The sequence below is a fragment of the Lampetra fluviatilis genome, chromosome 5 (assembly GCF_964198595.1).
Source record: "Lampetra fluviatilis chromosome 5, kcLamFluv1.1, whole genome shotgun sequence".
Lineage (NCBI taxonomy): Eukaryota > Metazoa > Chordata > Hyperoartia > Petromyzontiformes > Petromyzontidae > Lampetra > Lampetra fluviatilis.
Window position 1 is genome coordinate 20,948,294 of NC_136279.1, and position 22,995 is coordinate 20,971,288.

At 46.3% G+C, this 22,995-nt stretch overlaps 1 protein-coding gene across 1 annotated transcript; it reads left to right on the plus strand.

Annotated features, from left to right (window-relative positions):
* Positions 1–4,552: 4,552 nt before the first annotated feature.
* Positions 4,553–18,543, plus strand: LOC144932286 (somatotropin-like). Its single transcript, XM_078856228.1, has 5 exons — positions 4,553–4,701; positions 6,282–6,439; positions 9,540–9,665; positions 14,795–14,926; positions 18,358–18,543. The coding sequence occupies exons 1-5, from the start codon at positions 4,692–4,694 to the stop codon at positions 18,541–18,543; spliced, it is 612 nt and encodes a 203-aa protein (XP_078712354.1). The 5' UTR covers positions 4,553–4,691.
* The last annotated feature ends 4,452 nt before the right edge of the window (positions 18,544–22,995 follow it).

Sequence of the window (22,995 nt, forward strand, 5' to 3'; positions counted from 1 at the left end):
AGGCAAGTGCTGTTTGCGAGCACCTACGAAGGCTGGCATGGCACACGAGGGGGTGGGTGACCAGAACCACGCCCGGCCGCCTTTGTCTCCCCTAGTGGCGATATTTGCACACCGCACCGGGTACACATTTGAGGCTGAGTCCACCCAGGACCGGTTCAGATAATCGACACGGGTGTTGGCCGTGAGCGGCATTCGATCTCAGGTTTGTAGCGTAGCGCGCTAACCACAACGCCACCGCTGCCCCAGAACCTTCTCCACACACACGCACGTGTGACGCGTATGGTGCAATCACGGTGGTTTGCGCACTGTGCTTTGTACCCGGCGACAAAGTTTGATTCACGATCGCGAATACAATTATTAATGAAAATGTCCCGGGACTTCCCCTGGTCGACTCATGTGATTACTGAACTTGGTGTAACGCGTCTTGGTGTGGTTCCAGATGTACCGTCATCACGTGGCGCTTATACTCCATTCAGATGTACACTCATCCCTCGTTGAACGACAACTAAATATACGGAATTGTGCTCGAAGGTCAATAATAAATTAGGGAACGGAGTCCACATACGTTAGGTTAAATTCTACTGGATTTTTTTTAAATCTCTAAATTACAAGATTTTGAGGGAAAATCGCGCTCTGCCATTTTACTGAGCGGGATTTTTTTATTTATTTCACGACGTACTGATTATTATACTCTTTTGTTCTTTCGGTAAAGTCACGTAGGTACAAAATAACTGTGACTTTATACTTACGTGACTTTACCGAAAGAACCAATCCCTGCAGTGACGAAAGCTTCAAATCAAGTATTGCTTATTATTAACAATTTATCGTTTGCCATTAAGTATGTGCTAGATTTGCTGCATTTTTTAAGTGTGCTTTTATTTTATTTTTCGGCGCGAAACGCATCTCCTTTCATAGGATGGAAGTCAATGGCAAAATAGGGTTCGATATATGGAATTCCACTTTACGGACAACTATCGCGGAACTAATCTGTCTCGTATATCAAAGGGATATCCGTATTTTCTTACATCGTTTTACCCAACAATCTACAATGGCCATACAGCTCGAAGTTCATAACAATCTTGGGAGCGTGAAGGATATTTCATTCGTCAATTCGGTTTAGGAGTTTTAAATCCCGAGCAGAGAGTTCGCCGGGAGCGCTGCCCGTGTGGCTAATACGTTAATAGCTTACACACCGACAAACACCCAGTTGCTCTTACTGCTTATTCAGAAGTCATAGTAGTCATACAGAGCGATTGAATAAATGTTTACACATCGTCCCGGAGGAGGGGGGGGGGTGGTGAGGGAATCAAGCAATTTATATTTTAATATGTATTTTAATCCGGTCCGCATTAAGCCATACCTAACCTGAATTTACATTCGCATCGAGGCTTAATATTTGATTGACCACCCCCACTCCCCAAGCCCAAACCCACAGAACACAATGGAGTTGCAACGCAGAGACCGCCGCTTGTATTCGATCTCCCGGGGTACGGCAGTGGAATCTATCGGAACGTTTCTTAAATCAGTCCCTCGCACCCCACCCCCCCCCCCTCCTGGTGAGGTAAAGTGTGGCTAATTCCACATCTTCCTAGACAGCTTGGCCGTCGTGGAAGAGTAGGCCAAATACCCTCGAGCCGATGCTCTTCCACCAGCAGTAGCCTGAGCACGCAATCGCACGGTTGCTCCATTACTGTTTTGTCCGCGATGCCATGGGAATTAGCCAATGTGTTGCACACTCATACAATGTGTGTCGCTTCAATTTGCCACTGCCTTATTTTAAGTATCTCGATCTGAGACAAAGCGGAAATATCACAAACGCACGGCCGTTTAGCCAATTAATGAGATTGCATCCGAATTTTTGGGGCGTAAATAGCACATTCAGCGAAATGACTCGCACAGAATTTTAAACGAGCTGGCTAATTACTAGTTAACGACCCGAGGAGCGGTCGATTGGGCCCGCGAAAGATCGCACGACAATTAGCGAATGAATACCCCCGCACGCTCAAAGGCGACGGGCAGCGGCTGGCGGAACAACAAGACTCTGATTTACTTTGTCGCGGCGATGTCCCCGTGGTACACAGCGGCATATTTGTTACGTCGCAGCCCGGATTTGTCATTGCTAACCGTGGCGGGGCGTACATTTGACCAAACTCTAGCGCACCGGGTCAATGCCTGTTGACATTGACAGAGGATGTCCTGGGTTTGACCATCCACGAAGCTCACGGTCAACCCTAAACCGCATCCGCACAAAACCATCGCCGCAGACGCGGATATATCTGATGCACGATTGGAAACGTACACATTCTCCAGCAGTTTGCGTCTGCGGTCAAACCATAACAGACCGGACAACATCTAACAATGCACGACCCACAAATACGTGGGAGACATCACAGCGATGATACGCTCCGCTACACCTGACGCCTGTCTGGCTTGACCACCTGAATGTGAAATTGTAGTTGTTGGCTTCGCATTTACATCGGCAGCCGTACGAAAGAAGAACATTAGTCTTCGCTTCACCGTGCCCGCTGCGCACATTGCATCTGTCTTTCGAGCACAGTTGCGGTCACCCATCCAGCAATCTGCAGGCTCGACCCCGCTTGGCTGACGCGAGCTGACACCTTTGGACGAATTACGGGCGATTTGGTAAAAAAAAAAGAAAAGGCCCTATTTGTGAAAGGCCGAAAGCGTAGAGATGGAGAGGTGGCTTTAGTTACGTCTCTCCCATTCCATACCTCTACTTCCAGCCCTGATAACTGGAAGGCGAAACAGTGTGTAACTCGTGGCTATCGGTTTGGCAGTCTCGGCCGTGTATAGAATAAGAACATTGCTCGCTAAATGGGCTCTGACGTCCCGCGGCGAGCCAGCCCCCTTCCCAACAGTGCCGAGGGCCGCGCGACAGCGAGTCCGAGCGGGAAATAAAATTAACCCGTAAAAACAAAGTTTTTCACTATAAATCCTTTATTTGCGTGGCGGCTAGAGTCCTCTCGTCCTCTGGCTTGAGATGGCTGCCACCTATGGGTCAGATGATTGCCTGCCACTATTAAGCAATTGGTAATTAAATATAAAACAAAAATTCCTAAAAAGTGTAACATTTTGGAATTTTTTTTCACGAAAATAAATTTCACGCACAACGAGTCTGTGTGCAAAATGTCAGCTCGATTGGATCACGGGAAGTGGGTTAAAAAACGACCGAAAGATTTGCACGGTCGTAAGCGCGCAAGCAAGCAAGCAAGTGAACTTAATATTAAGGATTTTAAAAAACCCGGCTGAGCGCTAAAGGAGGACGCATTGGCTATGTGGGCTCCTTAATAACCCATTCATTGTGTGTGTGTGTGTTGTTGATGCTGATGATGATGTATAAATCTAAACTCTATTATCGCGCTATGTAAATTGCTCCAGCAATACGCAAGGCGCCAGTAGTGGTGGTAATTTACGACTTTCTGCGGGGCGATGCGGTGGATGTTTTTTTTTGCTGCGCCGTCACCAGAGCTTAGTTGAGAGGCTTTTTTTTTGTCACTCGGGATGAGGAAGGACACAATGAATGATAAACTCACGGCGAAATGCCCTTCCTCGCTCGGAAGTGTCTTGCCTCAACGCTGCTTGCTTGCCCAGAGGATGCGTGCTTACCTCCGAGCCATTGTCGGTTGCTTCGTATAGGGCCCAACAAAAAAATAAATTGGAATCACATTCACTCACCTTGCTGATGTTTAAAGTATGGCTTTAAAAGGCACGTCACGTCATTGGGTAGCTACGCACGTAGGTGCCGCATACATGAGGCGGCTTATTTACACGCGCTCTGCGTATTTGTGAATGTAACAGGGGAAGAGCCCGATTGCCGCTCTGTCGCAGTGAGCCACGCGTCGTCTTGGTTAACGAAATGCGTGCACCCGGCCAACTGATTGACACCGAATCTCGACCGTGACGTCATTATTCCGAACTCGGCAAGGGTCATCTGGAAAAACAGAAGGGAAAAAATGGACAACATTTTTTTTTATACACCACACGCGCACAATTACGTAAGATAAGGATGTCATTGTAAATGTCCAAAAGCAATTTTACGCATGGCCAACAATAACACGCATGTACTGGGTTAAGGTAAAATGCCTTGCAATTACACCTTATTACGCTTAGAATTCGTATTTCTGTATGAATGAATGGATTAAATGGAACGCCTGCCCGAATTTATATCGCGGTGAAAAACCCAACAAGACAAACCGCGTCTATTTTGCACAAGGGAACACTGCGGAATAGAAATAAAAAACCCCACCACATACTCTAAAAAATACTTTTAGTGCAATGCAAAACCTCCACAGCAGAGCAACTTTCACACCCGGACATACGACGAGCATAGAAGACGCTCTCAGATATCAACCATGCATGAGCCGCGGTGCCCGTGAAAACAAAAACACGTTTGCTTGAATAAAGGCATCGCCCTTCACAATGTTTCCACGAAACGGTGGAGGCACCGTAACGATTGCGCCTGCGACCCTGCGAATATTCAACAGCCCTCGCATCCTTTATAACAAGCCGACGTTGGCCCTCTTGGCTTTAGAAGGCACCGTGGTTTCCTCAAAGTGTGGAGCAGCCAGTGTTTGGACTTGGGATATTGCTTTGCCTGTTTTGTCAGAAGCTCAGACACTCTGAGCCAAAAGCCAACTTTTTGTTACAAGACTACATTTTTTACTTCTACAATGAAAGGAGGTACTGAATGCCCCCGTCCCCCTCTCTGCGGATATTGTTCGACAGTAATAGTCTGCGTGGGCTATAGGACATATACGTTGTGTGCGTCTGTGTATGTATCTTTGTCTTTGTGCGCCAAGCTTTATAGGTGCTTACTAACCCGGTCCCGAACCGGTCCTGGGCCTCCCCTAGGTTTACTCAGCCTCAAATGAGTACTTGTTGTGGTGTGTAATCATTGCCACTTGGGAGACAAAGGCGAGCGGGCGTGGTGCTGGCCACCCACCCCGTCATGTGCCTTGCCCACCTTCATAGGTGCTCACCAACAGCGCTTGCCCCAAAAGTATATTCAAGCTATGAGAGGGATATTTGTCTTGTGTGTGTGTGTACATGTGCCTCTATGTGTATGTACGTGTCTTTATTTTGTGAATGTAATAGAAACAGCGTGACGCTTGTAAATGTTTACATTTGCCGTGATTAAATTGCAGTAGCCGCCACAGATACCTCAGATATATATATGACGTGGCTATCATTACCCATACGATGTAAGGACGTTACATTTCAACGTGTCTATTAAATAAACGGTTACATACCCACGTGTTATCGCACGTGGACGTGTCCGTTGATAGCGAATTCGCAATTAGCGTATTTTCCGTTCATTAATCGTTGACGGATGAACAAACTGTCAGGTCGTGGCAAACAAAGTCTGCAATTTTCTCTGGAGTTCTAACACAATTGCCGTTTTACAATGAGGACGAAGCAACAGCGAAATATATTGGGGTTCCCAATTAACTTTATTGCTTTGCCATTTAATCCTATTAAAAAAACATGTTGTTTTAGAAATATCAGTTCAACCGATACAAACGTATCCATCCCGTCTTCCAAAATCCTATTGTAGTCGCCAGTAGGATTTGTAAAAAGTACACGTATTTGTATTGTATCGAGTTCATAAATCTCGGAAGCTATCAAAAAGAATGTACACGTGGCATGTGCATCAAATCACAGGCAGTTCTAATCAGGACGTAAGCGTAAAATAATAGTGTGTAATTCGGTAAGATAGACTGGACTAAATTAATTCGGATACATTTCGATTCGAGGAAGCCGAGTTATTTATCTCATACTTCCTAACGGAGACTCGGTGAGGGTTTACACACGAACGTGTGTGCGTGTACGTGGGAGACAAAGGCGGCCTGGCGTGGTGGTGGCCACCTATCCTCTCGTGTGCCGTTTCGGCCTCCATAGGTGCTCCTCGCTAACAGCATTTGCCACAACGGTTTGTTCTGGCTATACGGGGGATCTTTGTCTTTTTGTGCGTCTTCACCGTTCGTGGCGGCACACAATACCCGTTTATTGCCAGATTCAATCTGCGAAATTAGTTGGGACATTGTCTCTGCACGTGTGCTTCATTGGTCTTTACGCGGCAGTCGCCCACAATTAACTCTGCACCAGATGGCATCAACATCTGGGCCTTTGGGAGCGGGGGCGGGGGGAGCCGACGATTGAGGCTGGAGAGTGTTTTTGAAGAAGACTGCGTTCGAATTGCCGAGCGCGTTTCATCACAGTGCGCCCTCGTTTGTCGCGTCTTCTTTCCCGTGCACGCCCAGGCTCTCTCGCGCAGCTGCTACTCGTCATGTCGGTGCTGGCCAGAGACGCGTGGGGTCGTCCTGCCGCGCGGGACAATGACCCTCTCCGTGACCTCAACCTGGCCATCCCCATAGCCGAGTTCGTCTACCACCTGTCCAGCCAAGCGTACGCCGAGCTGGTAGGCGAACCTCGACGAAACACCACCACTGCTCTTCACCCATCGCCGCCGAGAGACCGAGACGTTTCGTTTGGAGATCCGGGAATTGGGCGGGCGCTGTCCGGAGTACTTAACTTTTCGGCAGACCCACCCACAACCGAACTTGAATGTGACACATTTCCAGCAGTGGGCTTGTTGACACGATATGTATTATGCCAACCCCCCCCCCCACCCCGAACCATTCTCTGTGATTGGCAAGTCACATTAACGGAGTTTTTTTTTTGGGTTTCCAAAGTGAGCGGATAGATTGCGTATTGCTGTGCCGGGAAAATAATAGCTCCGTTCATTGTGTCCAAGGTCAAAACCTCAACAATCCTTAAAACCTATTGCTGTTAAATATTTTACACAGCTAAACAAATACCAAATACGCAGGCCTATATATATCTTGCCTTAAAGCTTTCGTGAATGCAGGAATTAATATTCTTCGGGTCTTTCGGTAAAGCCACGTAGATAGAAAAAATAATAAAAATATCACGACGTTTCGATCGCAACGCAAACAATCACCTGATGACGATTGCTTGCGTTGCGATCGAAACTTCGTGATATTTTTATTATTTTTTCCATCTACGTGGCTTTACCGAAAGACCCAAAGAATACCTAATATATATATCGTTTAAGCAATAGTTGCAATAGAATAAAGTACTTGCTATTTAATAAATAATACGCGTCATTACCGGTACTATTTCATTGCATAGTCGGAATACCCTGAAATAAGTGAGGCTCGGTTAATGCCGGCTTGTGGTTGCTGCTTTAGTTTATTTATTTATTATACCGTTAGCTCTGGCACGCGCGCACCTGCTTGCAAAGAACGCAATCGATGCGCTTGCTGTATCTTTCAGATTTCGAGAGGGGGGGGGGGGCTTTACCATTCCTTCCCACCTTGGGGAACCAAGATAATTAGGAAAGGCGCTGCCCCTGGAAGATATGATAAGCGTGAGGGGGGGGGGGGATTCTGCGATTGGTCCCAATGCAACCCAATCAGTGTCGGCGATGAAAAGAGGCAGCTCTTGAGCATTGCTGCTTTGCATTTATATACGCAGTCATGCGGGCGCTGGAATGTCCATTAAAATGTCGGCTAATTGCCCCTGAGGGTGCGATGCCATTTTCTGAACGCGTCGAACTCGGTGCGTAGCTCCAATTTAACAGGGAATCTCTGAGATCCACCGCTGCATGTGCGGACTTAACAATTAGCATTTTGAAATAACGCACCGGCGTGGAAAATAACTAGCAGCCCGCACCTGCTTTTGAAGTGACCGTTCGTCCGTCCGTTCACTGAGCCAGCAATTTTTTGCTGTCGTTGTATATAAAATATACCGGTGTATGAAATTACCCGTCGTTGAACGACGATCCTAACCCATCCCCAAAGTCTCTACCCCCTTACCCCTCAAGACCCCCCCACCCGCACTTCCCTCGATACCCCCCTACCCACCCACGTGCTGCTACCCGCGCGCCCCCTCCCATCTGCGCGCTGGACGGTTTTTGTCCTCCAGCAAGCGAGAAGAGCGTGCGGCTGGACGGCGCGTAGCCAGGCAGCCAGCCAGCCAGCAAAACTTGCTTTTATATCACAGAGTAATAGAAGTGGAGTGGTGGCGCAGTGGTTATCGCCACGCACCTCCGATTAGCACGGTGGGATACGTACGGTGCGAAGGAAGTTAACATACATACGTGCACCGTATGTTGATTCCGAGCTAAAATCAGTGTCGCGTTATGTATCATTTTGTTCTGCTCCTCCTCCCCCGTCCCATTTGAATAACCCCTACTAACCAGCATGGGAACGTGAAATGACAAATGGCTGTAAATTTGTATGATTAGCATCATTATATAATGCAGATCCACTCCTTATTCATGATGAAATTAATCATATGTACCGATGCAGGGCCGTTATCAAAGAGTCTGGAGACAAATGATTTCACGACATCAGTGCGCATTGTACGCATTGTTGTAATACCGACCGCATGCAACATAACATTTTTGTCCTTCAACGTTTAGAAGTACATTATCCAAGGAATAGAATGATGTGTGTGTATAATCCTTCACAACAGTCGCATTTCACAGAGTCCATACCTCGTGGCTGAACAAAGGGCCGTGTGGGTTTCCTTAGATATTGTAAGTCAGGGTTAGGCGAAAGGGGAAGGATACACTAACTCTGACAGCCATGCAGTTTGCCTCGTGCCAGTACAAATCTGCCTGTGTACTTGGTCAGTGGGCACATTGATAGCAGCTGATCTTAGCGAGGTCAGCTCGGCGAAGGTTAGGGTAGAGCTCGAGTAAGAATACTATTTTTCAGAATTATATAATATGTTTTTTTTGTGGGTGGAGGCTGAGACAAAACTGTTTGGCTCACCGCTGTACGAACTTGTTGAGTTAAATTCCCAGCTAAGTTTAAAATTAGTGGCGAGTGATGTATGAACTGGTCCAGGACTCCCGCTTCTCCAAGCTGCGTTGGCCAGTGTGTGGTCAAGTATGGTCAAACATCTTCCACGATCGACACGGTGTGGGGAGCTCTTCATCCGACAGTAAATTGATAAAAGGGTTGTACATTCGTCTTCTTTTCGATTTAAAGCTTTCGTGACTGCAGGGATTCATCTTCTTGGTTCTTTCGGTAAGGTCACGTAGAAGGGAAGTAATAAAATAATAAAAATAAAACATAATAAAATAACTTTCACGACGTTTCGGCCACAACGCAAGCAGCCGTCCTCAGGTGAAGAACAGGTCTGTCCTCAGGTGAAGACCAGGTCTGTCGGGGAAACAGCGTCTGACGCTGTCTCCCCGACAGACCTGGTCTTCACCTGAGGACGGCTGCTTGCGTTGTGGCCGAAACGTCGTGATAATTATTTTATTATGTTTTATTTTTATTATTTTATTACTTCCCTTCTACGTGACTTTACCGAAAGAACCAAGAAGATTCGTCTTCTTCTTAAACATTACTTTAACGATGGTGGCCACAATTGAATGCGACTGCATCTGAAGTCGGACGACGATGAAGGTGACGATGCTGCTGATGATGATTGCAATGCCGATGGGACATTTCGATTGACTCCGTTGTATTTCCTCACGTCAGCAGGAGAAGCCCTACAACGGAGAGCCCCCGCGCGTGGCACCTTGGAGCCCCCCCAACGTGGTGATGTCGTGTCACCCAGCCAGCTGGCAGGCGCCCAGCAAGAAGGACGAGGTCCTACATAAGACGGTGTGTGAGCGAGTTACACCGATCATTTCTGGACGAGTTCTAGCACGCACGCACGCACGCAACCACCAGCGCTGAGGTTCTGACGCAGCGCCGCTTTTGCGATATATTGTACAGTCAAAAAACACGTGATTACAGTTCGTGTGTGTTGTTTAAAGACAACCGCGGGCAAGGTGATTTCCTTCTCAAATGAGCGTTAAAACAGGTGCTCATGTCATATTTACTGCCCTGAGCCAATGTTGGAAATTCCACGCTCATACAACGGAGGCGAGTCGGTCCATAGGACGACTGTTGTTGACTTCCCCACAAAGTAGTGCGTTATACCGGTAGGAACCTCCTGGTTACACCAGCCCACAGGGGATTATTGTGTCCGTCCATCCGTCATGCATTCTAAAATGGGAGGGGTGGGGCTGGGTGGAGAGGGGAGGGTGGAGAGGGGCTGGGTGGGGGTGGGAGGGGTGGGGCTGGGTGGGGAGGGGAGGGTGGGGAGGGTGGGGCTGAGTGGGGGGTGGGAAGGGTGGGGCGGGGTGGGGAGGGGCTGGTTACCCCATGGTGCCCTTATAAAACTCAACGTTTAACCTACTCACGCCGGCTTGTGCCCGCCCTCACAGTAGGCCATATTTGCGGAATACACCACGCCGCCGTTGACCCTGGCCATTGACCGAGCAACCCAACGTTCCTACCAGCTCCCTCCGCAAGAATGTGTTAGCGACATCGGATTAATGATGGTCTATCACCCCCTCTCAAACCAAGCCAGGGATTTTTCGATTTAAAGCTTTCGTGACTGCAGGGATTCATCTTCTTGGTTCTTTCGGTAAAGTCACGTAGAAGGGAAGTAATAAAATAATAAAAATAAAACATAATTAAAATAAAATAATTCTCACGACGTTTCGGCTACAACGCAAGCAGCCGGCTGCTTGCGTTGTATTATTATTGTATTACTTCCCTTCTACCTGACTTTACCGAAAGAGCCAAGAAGAACAAGCCATGGATTTCAACTCGCTACCTTCACGATTGCGAGCCCCTTGCTCTACCTCGCCGAGCCACGTGACCGGTTAACGCAGCTGACGCAGCGCAAATAGTTGTACTGCAGAGTGTCTGGACACTCACAGATGAGGATGAGATGATAATGGGCGTAGTTCATTCATCTTGTAAGGTCGTGCGCGTTGAGGGCGCGGAAGACAATGACCTTATGAGCTGAACGGCCCCCCTTTTTGGCTGCCACGGCTGACCTTCCAAGCTGCGCTTTTGCGCAACCTTTCGGAGATGATGAATGTTGGGCGCATTCCGAGGAGTCCGTTCGTGGCGCGGACTGCGCGCTTTAATTTAATATGGCTTTATTTGTGATGTTTCATCCATCATGAGCCACCTCTAAAAAAGACGTAATTAAGTGTATCCCCTGGATGGCAATGGCTAACGAGGTAAGGTTTTTCTTCTTTCAATTAAATCTAATTGAGAAGGAAATCAATAGGCATGAAGTTTATCCAATTCGGAGAAGAAATCCGAGACAGACCAAAACTCCAATTCGGATGGAAAAAATAAACATCCCTCTTAGTCTAATTAACGTAATGAAAAGCCATTTCATATTGAAAGCCAAGCTCTCAAAGCATATGTAAACACATCATACGTCTCCTTCGCCTAATGCGGCCTATACAGCTGGTTTTGATAGATTCGTTGACGAAAAACAAAAAACTCATACCGTCCAATTATCACACAGATGATCGTGGTACCTAAAGCTCAAAGAGCGATGGAATGAAGAGAAGCCTGACCGTGACCTCTGACTGCATTGGAGAGAGATCACGACGGTCATTTACATATTCTTAGGTTTTTTCGGTGAAGTCACGTACAGTTAAAAGATTTCATCGTTCTCGAATGAGCGCCAATCGCAGCTCCACGTTCCATAAAACGCAACCAAATTTCAGGGGGTGGGGGGTGGATATTAACTTGTTGTGTACTTTGACTCCACGTATTGAAGCAGAATATTTATTGAGGCTGCAGGAGGAGGAATTCCCATGAGCTTATGCAGCTCTTTTTCACATATCCAGCATGGGCGGTCAGCAAGTTACAACAACAACAACCGATACAAACAAAACGATAGAAGTGAAATATAGAGAAAAATGGTAAGCAAGTCACTAAATATGAATATATAATAAATAATGATATAAGTACAATTTTAGCAGGCTTCGGCAAGGCAGTAAAAAGAACAACAAAACAGTCCCAGACCACACCAAGATTACACACGGTGCCTCAATAAAATAGGGCCTTCACATTGAACTATCGATACACATTGACTTAAAGCTTTCGTGACTGCAGGAATTCATATAGAAGTCACGTAGATAGGAAAAAAAATAATAACAATGAAAATGAATTATTTTATTGTTTTATTTAATCGTTATTATTTTTTCTATCTACGTGACTTTACCGAAAGACCCAAAGAATATCGATACACAGTTAAGGATTTAAGTAACACATCACATTTGCAAATGTGGCTCTGTCCAGGGACTAATCTTCTGCTTCACTTAGAACTCGCGCGCGCACACGCGCACGCTTAGATCTCAATGTTAATGTGAATGGGCTCTATTAACGCGGACAGCGTTAGTTGCTTCGCGCGTCACGCGACACGTGTTTGGCAATCATCGGGCGCGTGCAGCGTGGAAACGAGGCCATTTGTATTTGAATGTGGTGTAAGCAAGTTTAATTGGTGAATGTGGAAGGACGTAGCGTGGTTGCCAGGGTGGTGGGAGGGGAGGGTGATCGCGTGATCTGGAGTTTGGGAAGCCCTTCTCGAGGCTGTCTTGCTTTTTTGCCGTGCGAATTCGTGGTGGCGGAGCGTAAATTTCGCTCGCACGGGCGTTATTTGCAATCACCGTGCCGCGGGTGGGAGTGGCAGGCATCTGACACAGGACCTTGGGGTGGTGCAGATGCACTGCATTCCGCAGGCACGTGACACGGAGCCCGAGCAAAATCGTTGATGATTCACGAGGAACGGACAAAGCCGCCCTTGGTTCGAAATCTGAATATTTATTTATTACTGGAGGATTCCGATGAGCTATAACGTAATTTTTTCACAGATGTCCAGTAAGAGGCCGGGTCAGAACGTTACAACCGACGATACAAAAACACGATTTGAGTGCAAAGTTTAGGAAAGGTAAGCAAATCACTTAGAAATATAGATACATAAAACGTAATGTTTTTTTCTTACTAGGTAACGCCCACTAAGCTATTAGATTTTTTTTTTAAAAGCGACCTGGCCACAAATGATATCTCAACAAAGTGAATTATCAGTTGGAAGTTTATAGCAGCCAAATATAATCTAAATAATGCACGCTTACACGGGGAGAACATACAAACTCGAAATATACAGCAGACGTTAGGGTCGGGGGTCGAACCCCTGCATGCCAGGCGAGGGAGATAACATCACAGACAGTGGGCCCCTATTGGTGGGCGGGCGGAGCCACGCTCGGTGTCACAAGGGCACTGGCGCTGAACGTGCGGAATGCAAAAGCAAATCTGAGCCACCGCGATCGGCTCTCTTCCTCTTGCAAGTCGCGGCGAAATAAATAGTCGCGCGTTCAATGTTCAAGTTTGCACGTAGCGCGCTTGATTAGACGGCTGGGAAAAAAAAGGGAAACTTCGCAACAGGCGTTTGAATAAATATGTATGGGCTTGTACGCACTGAAACGTTTTGCAGAGTCATATCCGGTAAATGGGTTTAAACAATGAGTTGGTGTTGGTTACTCTGCTGCGTTGGCTGTGGTACACAAGCACACGTAACAACAACAATCTCAACACATGATAATTGTTTTTTTACCCTTCTATCTGGCAACAAAACTGACACCTTTTTACAAGGAGTCCTGTTTGCATAGACCGCAAAACCTGCAGTCATAATACAAACAAAAGAACATAACTCTGAAAATGTGCAGAGTTATGTTCTTTTGTTTGTATTATGACTGCAGGTATTGCGGGCTATGCAAACATGACTCCTTGTAAAAAGGTGTCAGTTTTGTTGCCAGATAGAAGGGTAAAAAAAACAATTATCATATTTTTACTGGCAAATGAGGTTCCCATAGTGTAGAATCTCAACACATTCATCAATAACACTTTGCCTATTGTATATATATTTTACTTTTAAGGCTATAGTGTTATTGACCAATCGATGTGTTGAGATTTCATGAGACTGACGGCAGATCACAGGAGCCAAGTAATACACTTTAAATAATACATTCTTAAGCAATGTAATCAATCATCATCTGAGTACATTAATACGACCAATTGTTAATTAACTTTGAGAGCAGTTTTGACAGCACTCAGGCTGAACGCGTTACCATCACCAGCCATAATGCGAATCCAAGTCATGGGGAAAAAAACACATTATGGGCTGCGTCGGCAGTAGTGCACAAGCACAATTAACGACAACAAAAACTCTGTCTACTCGTCATGTTTCGGGTGCTATGGCCCATCGTCTCGGTGTATGTGCTCCGAAGAAGGGCCATTGCACGAAACGTCGCCGATCACGACTCGTTTGAAGGCAGCGTCGTCGACGAGTGTGCCGAGTGTCGGTTAGCGGGCGTGGCGATTTCTGGGATTTCACGCACCGCACCTGTGAAACCAGTCGCCGTCATCGTCAATCCACGGCTGAATGAAGGCTCCCCCCAAGCCACCACCACCAACGACAACACCGATGAGGATCTCGCAAATATATTTGATTAAAAAAAATAGAATTGGAGCCGAAGAACATTTTCATTTCATCTACTTCTCAATATATCCAAGCGATTTTCACGTAGCCGAACGATGGGAAGTGTGTGTGTGGGGAGCGGGGTGGAGCAGTTAGCACGCTGCGCTACGAACCTGGTGACCCGAGTTCGATACCTGCTCACGGCCAACACCAGTGGCGGTTATTTGAGTCGGTCGTGGGCCTCCCCTAGGTCGACTCAGCCTCAAATGAGCAGCTGATGCGGTGTGTGAAAACAAACATCGCGGTAGTCGGGCGCCGTACTGGCCACCCACCCCCTCGTGCAACCGTGTCAGCCTTCACAGGTGCTCGTTAACTGCACTTGCGCAAACAGTCTGTGAAGGCTACACGGGGGATCTTTGTCTTTGGTGTGTGTGTGTGTGTGCGCGCGCCGCCACAGGACGACGAGCTGCTGCGCATATCTCTGGAGGTGCTGGATTCGTGGAGCGGCGTGTTCCTGCGGACCCACGCCATCCCGCTGGCGAAGCAGCTCGCCGCGATGCAGCGCCTGCTACAGGACGGCGTGGCCACGGTGCGCGTTCATCCCTCCGTTCATCCCTCCGTTCATTCCTCTTGATTTCCTTTTTATTGAACAAGAGCCCGGGACAGGGGGGCTAAGGGGAGGGTGGGTGGTACAGATGTTACGCGGACGAAACGCCCGAGGCCAGGTGCTCACGGGGCAGGAGAAAGGGAGGGTGGTTGGGCTCTCTGCCCGACATATGTAGGGACAACGGTCGGGATCGTGGTGTTTTTTTATAGTAGGAAAAGGTGAGGGAAAGGAGAGGGGGGACCATCGATCCATCCATCCGTTCATTCTTCTTTGCGCACCAACAGGCATCATCGTCATTATCAGCTTGGTCAAGTCACTGCTGCGTGAATGTCTCCCCAAACCACTGTCATCTCTTAGGGTATTGCGATGTAAAGATTATATTAATAATTATTATTGTTATTAGGTAAGGCCCACTGAGCTATGCTGTACAGCTCTTTCTTCAGAAGCGACCTGACCACAAATGATAGCTCAACGAAGTTTATAGCTTTACACGGGGACACCTAAATGTGGGAGGAAAAACCAGAGGGAAATCCACACAACCACGAGAGAACATGCAAACTCCATGGAGGTCGTGAGATCGAAACCACGACCTCCTGCATACCAGGAGAGGTAGTTAACATCTCGCCACCGTGGCGCCACTCTTTAGCGGCTGCACTCAAGTCAATGTCGTCGCTCCATCTCCTTGCTGGTTGTACCTTTCGGATGCGCTCCGTTCCTTGGCTGCCACTCCAGCGTTGTCGTTATTTTTTGTTGTTGAAGTGAAGAAGAAGTCGTGGACATTCCACGACTATGCGTTACTTAGACATCGGAAGTGTGGTCGTGGTCATCGGGTCGCTCCTAATGTACATGGCAATGTGGTGGGGAGTGGTGGATAGGGGGGGGGGCTTTATCATTTTAGATATAAAATTTCGATTTCAAGCTTTCGTGACTGCAGGGATTCATATTCGTGGTTCTTTCGGTAAAGTCACGTAGAAGGGAAATAATAATAAAAATAAAACAATACAATTCTAACGAAGTTTCGACTGCAACACAAGCAATCATCATCAGGTGTGAAAACCACAACAAGAAATGTTTGGAAAAAAGTGGCGGCTTTTAGATGTGTTAAAAATAATGGCAAACATTTCCTTGCAAATTGCAAATTGAAACCCGACCAATTTCCATGCTGGACACGAGGAGATGTTTTACATTTTGTTTAGGAAAATAACCCGAACCCTCCCCTTAGGGCTGAGGATCAGCGGAGGGACAACGCCGTTCGTTTATGGTGCAATTTGTATGCGGGTGGGGAAAGAAACGCGTGATCTTTGCCAACTCTGGTGCGACTGCAATGCAACATTACATTTTAAGAGCAGGCAACATCCTTACGAAATGCGATGCATTTACACGCCTCCAATTCCAGGGCACAAAAAATGTTTGTTACTTCAAACTAAAACATAATTCTCTATTGGATTACAAAAAAAATTACGTGACAAAAAGCATAATAACCTAATGAGCCTTTTCTGAGATGGGTAGACTTTTAAGGTGTTATTTTAAAAATGGAATTGACCTTCCAGCATTCAGCATGTCGCGGTACACACTTAGAGTAACTTCTCCATTATAGTGACACGCTCTTTCCGAAAGAGTAATGATAAAATAAAAACATGAGATGTCACTGGGGAAAGATATTGAGTGTTGTTGCAGCTGTGGCAGGAGAAATTGTATTCTCAAATCAACAACGAACCTCAGGATCTATATCGACACTGTCATTGGTGGCGAGCACTGTACAAATTATTCTGGCGCCTTGAGATGTGTTGTGAAAGGCAACTTTTCAGTGCTTATTATTATTGGTTCCCTGATAGGTACACTGAAGCTATGCATTTAAATGGTCTAAAATGTATAATTATAAATATATATCTTCTTGGTTCTTTCGGTAAAGTCACGTAGAAGGGAAGTAATAAAATAAGAAAAGAAAATAAACATAATAAAATAATTCTCACAACGTTTCGGCCACAACGCAAGCAGCCGAAACGTCGTGAGAATGATTTTATTATGTTATTTATTTATTATTTTATTACTTCCCTTCTACGTGACTTTACCGAAAGAACCAAGAAGATGAATCCCTGCAGTAACGAAAGCTTTAAATCGAAATATAAATATATACTTTTGTACAACATCCAAAATATAGATGTACCCCTTTTGTGGGTCAATTCGAACCACATATGGACGTAACATTTTATTTTACATTATGAGAATTGATGCGATTGATCTCTGTTCAATTTTCATATCACTGCAACATACATAAGCGAGGATGATGATGACGATGATGATGATATGAAGTGACAATAGAGGAAACAAACTATAAAACTTAAACTCTAACCTAATTTGTATTTTACCAGGTAAGGCCCATTGATCTGTGTAGCTCTTTTTCAGAAGCCACCTGGCCACAAACAATAGCTCAGCAACGTGGCTGAGCAGGTGGAAATGTAGAGCAGCCGAAGACTCTAAACACATGTTTTACTGGTAGGAACCTCCTGGTTACACCAGCCCACAGGGGATTATTGTGTCCGTCCGTCCGTCGTGCATCCAAAAATGGGAGGGGTGGGGCTGGGTGGAGAGGGGAGGGTCGGGATGGGCTGGGTGGCGAGGGTGGGGAGGGGCCGGGTGGGGAGGGTAGGGCTGGGTGGGGTGTGGGAGGGGTGGGGCTGGGTGGGGAGGAACTGGTCACCCGGTGGTGCCTTTATAAAACTCAACGTTTAACCTACTCACGCCGGATTGTGCCCACCCTCACAGTCGGCCATATTTGCGGAATACACCACGCCGCCGTTGACCCTGGCCATTGACCGAGCAACCCAACGTTCCTACCAGCTCCCTCCGCAGGAATGTATTTAGACACTTGGCTAGGCATTGAACAAAACGGTCACTGCATCGCGCGCGTTCAGACGTGCTTCTGCAGCCGTCTGGAACGCTCTCCTTTCCGATATTAGGAAGCCACCGGAGCTCTGCAACTTTTAAATAATCTAGATTGAAAACTCATTTGTTTAGAATTGCTTTTTGTTTAGTTTGTTGTCCTTCCCCCGCACGTCCGATTAGCACGGTTGGCTACGTACGGTGTGAAAAGAAGTTCAAACTTTGTGTCCAGAAAAGAGTTTTTTTTGGATTAGATCGCGTACATTTAAATGTGTCGTTAAATCCGCCGCCACCCGACACAGCCACTCATGAAGCTTTTTCACGTAAACAAAACGTGCCAATTCGTTACTAGTTCGGCAACACTGTTGTTTTGGAGAGTAAACCACCAATCATTTACAATTTGAGTGGGTTTACTCACCCGACACACAATCGATTAAAAAAAACCCCCCACCTCTATTATGGACAATATCGGTCGCGAAAGCCCTACATGTTAAACACGTAACTTTGTGTTCGTTGCCCTCCCCCTGCAGATGAGCGAGGGCAGGAAGCCCGCCCTGGAGTTCACCTCGGTCGGGGCACTTCCCCCGGTCGACGAGAGCCTCCTGCGCAACCACCGGCAGGACCTGCTCAGCTGCTTCAAGAACGATGCCCACCGAGTGGTCACCTACCTCAAGGTCATCAAGTGCCGACGCTTCCACGACTGCAGCAAGCCCTGAAGCTGTCGCAAAGGGCAGCTGAGCGATGTTATACGAGGAACGGGGTGGAAACGTGGCTTCGGACTTGTACCAGATTGTTGTGTTTTTTTGTTTGTTTGTTTTGGAGGGGATGGGGATGTGAGCTAGATCCGTTTCGTCAATTGCCTGAGGGTGGCCGCCGATGTTAATCCGGCTCATCCCCGTTCTTTGATTTGGGAAGGTGCTCTACGCTCGTTGCATTTAAAATAATAATCTGGGGCGACTCAGAAGCCACGTTTAGTCTATTCTATAACCAAGCCATCATCGCACCATTTGCACTATCGCTTTACTTTCTTTACAGGGAAACGGAGTGGGTGGGGAGGGGTCTATGTATGCAACTCGACACACTTTCGCTGATGTTAATTGCATAAAGTGAGTGGGGGTCTTCTCTGCATTGAGTGGTCACAAAGGTACAAGGACATTGGTCACCATTGAGTAAAACAAGTTTAAGTTGAAGGAAACATTTTAGGCGAAAAAATATTGTTATTTTATCGACGAAAGTACGTCTTTTTTGGTTGTTGTTTTACTTACGTAACTCTATTCAACACGCAAATTTTAATCTGCCGGTTGAAAATCCAAGCGCGCCTTTCCGGGTTGGGCCACGCGTTGAGCGTTGCTTCTCTGAAGCTTTCGCCACGCACTACTGCGGCTGGCCATCGGCAGGGATTGCGTTCGAAGATGCCTACGGGAGAGAGTTTGCTGAGAAAGAGTTGAGAGAAAAAACACATGTTTCGACGCCCAACGCCAACCCGACAAAACCACATTCGGCTTTACATAACTCATCAATAATAATAATAACAATCATAAGAAGATCGAAAGTATTTTTTTATTGAGCTGAAATTATGTTAAACTAAATCACATTAAACAAATAGATTTGAAGTTTTCGTGACTGCAGGGATCCATACCCTTTGACTTTTTCGGTAAAGTCACGTTGGCATAAAATAAAATAAATTAAATAAAATCACGACGTTTCGATCGCAACACGAGCGACCGTCATCAGGCGTAACCGATACAGCAGTTGTACTGATTTAATTTAATTTATTTTATTTTATACCTACGTGACCTTACCGAAAGAACCAAAGAGTATTGAACACATACTTTGGTCATAAATGATGCAAACACCAACTTTGTTGGAGTGTTGATCTCATCGCTAATCTGGACAGATAGCTCACGTTTCCAACATTTGCGCTCTGTGGTGGTTTGGTAACTGAGCAGTGTTTTCGTTCTCTCGGTCTTTAAAGCCAAGCTTCACTTTTGGTAAACGACTCATTGGCAAACCTGTGCTTTGGGATCGAGTGAACACTGCGTGACCGATGGAGGCTCGCGAGTGATTAGAATGTGCTTATCGTGGCTATCGCAAACTTTGCCTGTGCTTATCCTCTCCTTATCCAAAGCTTCATGTGAACACGAGCCCAGCTCTTCTCAGTAGATGTATATAATGTACCGAACTATATTAAAAAAAAAAACATTGTTATAAAAATATACTGTTTTATTTCAATCATTTATACGTTGCATTTTATTGACGTGTCAATCAATGTGTTTGTATCTCCGAATTATTTTACTGAACACACAAATAATTTCCGGGGAGGCTTCACCACGGGGCAATTTGGCAGTACAAGGCGATGAGATTATTGGTGGAAATGTTTAAAGATGGCAACACGAGCGATCAACTATTCAAAGAACGTCAATTGCTACTGGTAGTGAGTTACAGTTTTTATTTTACTTGAAACGGTGGTAATTTTATAGTCTTTTAATACCAAACAATCGTTTCTAACTGTCAAAAAAAGTTAGGATTGGCCAGGACACGTCACGAGAAGAGGCTATCGCCAACGGTCCGAGACTGATGATGGACTGGCAGCCGAAGGAGGGAACACCCCTGAGAGCTGTAACACCGTGGAGATGAAGCAATCGGATCAGCCCACGTGCAGCAGCTAGATGGATTCCGACTTTTATGAGACTGAAGAAGGCCTTCACCCAGTAGTGGATACAGTATGACTGATTATGATCTGATCCGACTGGATTTAATAAAAAAATAAATTTTCACTTTTTTTTTAGCCAGGTAGGCCTCACAAGTGTTCTGCAGTTAGAGGGCGATGCTGCTATGCGTAATCCGAATTGAGTCATTTTGTAGGTATTTTCACCCCATCATTCGGATGTTTGGCCAACACCAGTTACACAGTTTTCCTGAGTTGTATGTATGCTGAACCTCTTTCGCAAAGTACGTAGCCAACCGTGCTAATTGGAGAACCCAGAGAAAACCCATGCAGAACCGGGGAGAAACGTTACACACTGCACACATGAAGGTGACCGAGTCAGGAATCGAACCCAGGCTCCTGCTGCTGTGGAGCACGAGTGTCATTGCCCACCGCCTTCCTACTGCCCGTAGATGTGGCAATAGGTCTGCTTGGGCGGTATGCGGAAATATTGCCAATGAATGACTGATCTATCCTTGCCTTCGGTGGTCCTACGTGATGCTGCCCACAACTTTAAGAGGCCCATTTGAGGACCAATACGAGGATCATTCAGCCGTACGGACTGTTGGGGCAAATCCCGTGAGAAGAGCACGTTGGGCTGTTCAACATTCTGTGGTTCGCTTGAAAGCCAAATCAATTGGCATATTTGCCCACGTGACAACTTGATTTGATTGGTTCTGTCGGGTGATGGCGTTGGAGGGGTTATATTATGAATGATGCTATTGGTGGCGAAAGCCTACGTATAAGACAGCTGCTTCGTGTAAAGGGAAGTTTTTTTTTTACATCATTCTACCACACTAAAATCCGCTTCATACATGGTGAAAATTGATGGGGGGGGGGGGGATATTTCCCTGGCTCTGCTTCGGTATATATTTTGTATCCCTGGGACTGCAATTTCAGTTGTCATCCTCAAGGAGGATACACGTGCAGTGTCTCGCCCAGATAAAATATGTTGAATCGACCGTGCCAGGGCAGCCTCAGATTACTACACGCAGTGGAGACTGATTGGGGGCGAACTGCGAGGTGGTTAAGAGACGGAAGTAACAGCGATGGATTCTTGAATCCGTCTGTGCGGAGTTTTTAGTGTCACCCCACCCCCCCCCCCCTGCAATGCGTGGGTGTGGGTTTTCTTGTAAAGTCACTGATGCTGGATGAAAGCTTCCTCATGGGTGTGTGGGGGGGGGGGGTCGTTTGACCATACTTCTCCACACTGGTCAGTGTGGGTTGGGGAAGGGTCGCGAGGCCAGGGGAAGGCACCCAAGATCAGGCTCAGATGTCGCTCATCACGTGGTTTGGTTAGTGAACTCTGGTTAGTGGGTTCAAGTGTCCAAACTGCTGCAACATCACCCCCCCCCCCCCAACTTATGGTGAGTTAAAGTCGTCTTTTGTCAACGAATGAGTAGCCACAGCACTAAAATGTCACCAAGTGTCATTATCACATGACAGGATGCACTGCCGATGCCAGAAATGCCTCGTTGACTGGGCCAGCCAAATTCTTCGCATTTTCTGCAAATCTTTCTGTGTAGGGGGCACAACTTTTGAAAAGAGACAGCTGTTCTCGAACTGCGAAAGTCTGCTCAGGTTGCCTCGTGCAAAACATTCTTCTCTGCACCAAATTCAGTGTAGTAAATGGCACAATTATCACGGTGTTTTGTGTCAGCAGATACATCGTAATTCTTACTTTTTTTACGTGTCTGCAAAAATGCGGGCTTCAATGCCATCGCTGTGGTTTCTACTTTCAGAAGAATGCAGTGACTTTGCGGTCGTGATTGGTGAGGCAATATTCGTGGATAGTGATTGTGCATTCGAGTATTTTTTTCTGTTTAAAAAATAGGGAAACGTTAACCTCTGAACCTTTCGACATATCTCAATCTGATAATAGAATTATCACAGCATAAAATTGCGAATCTTTTGACATTTTTGCGTAATGCGGACTTTGAAAAAGAGCGGTATTTTGCTGAAATAATTATAAAAACTAAAAGCTACAATTTATATTTTGTATTCACATGCCTTTTTGCACAGCAAACACAAATGCTTCACACCATTCAACAAAGGTTTGGCTTTTAGGAATTACAATAGATGAGCCAAAAAGCAACTACAATGCACACATCCGTCATGTTAGGAATTTGGTCTCAACGTTGTGAGTTACCAATTCCACGTGCTCCTCTTTATGGCTCTGCTATACCAAAGCTCGCATCTCTCCACACGTCTTTGTGCACCCTTCAGCGTTCCTTCCGTTCACAATGTCAGAGTCAATGTATTTCATACATAACGTCATGTTTTCTGACTAAAAAACCCTCTTCTTTCCACACATTGGGACATTGCTTTTCATAAGTTTGGTATTCCATAAAAAAAACACTCCCAAACTGCCCGTTACTCGCCTCCATCACTTCGATCTCTGCCTTCAGCAATTCACGCACTTGCCCTAGAGATACATATATCATCCAGCAGGGGATAGATC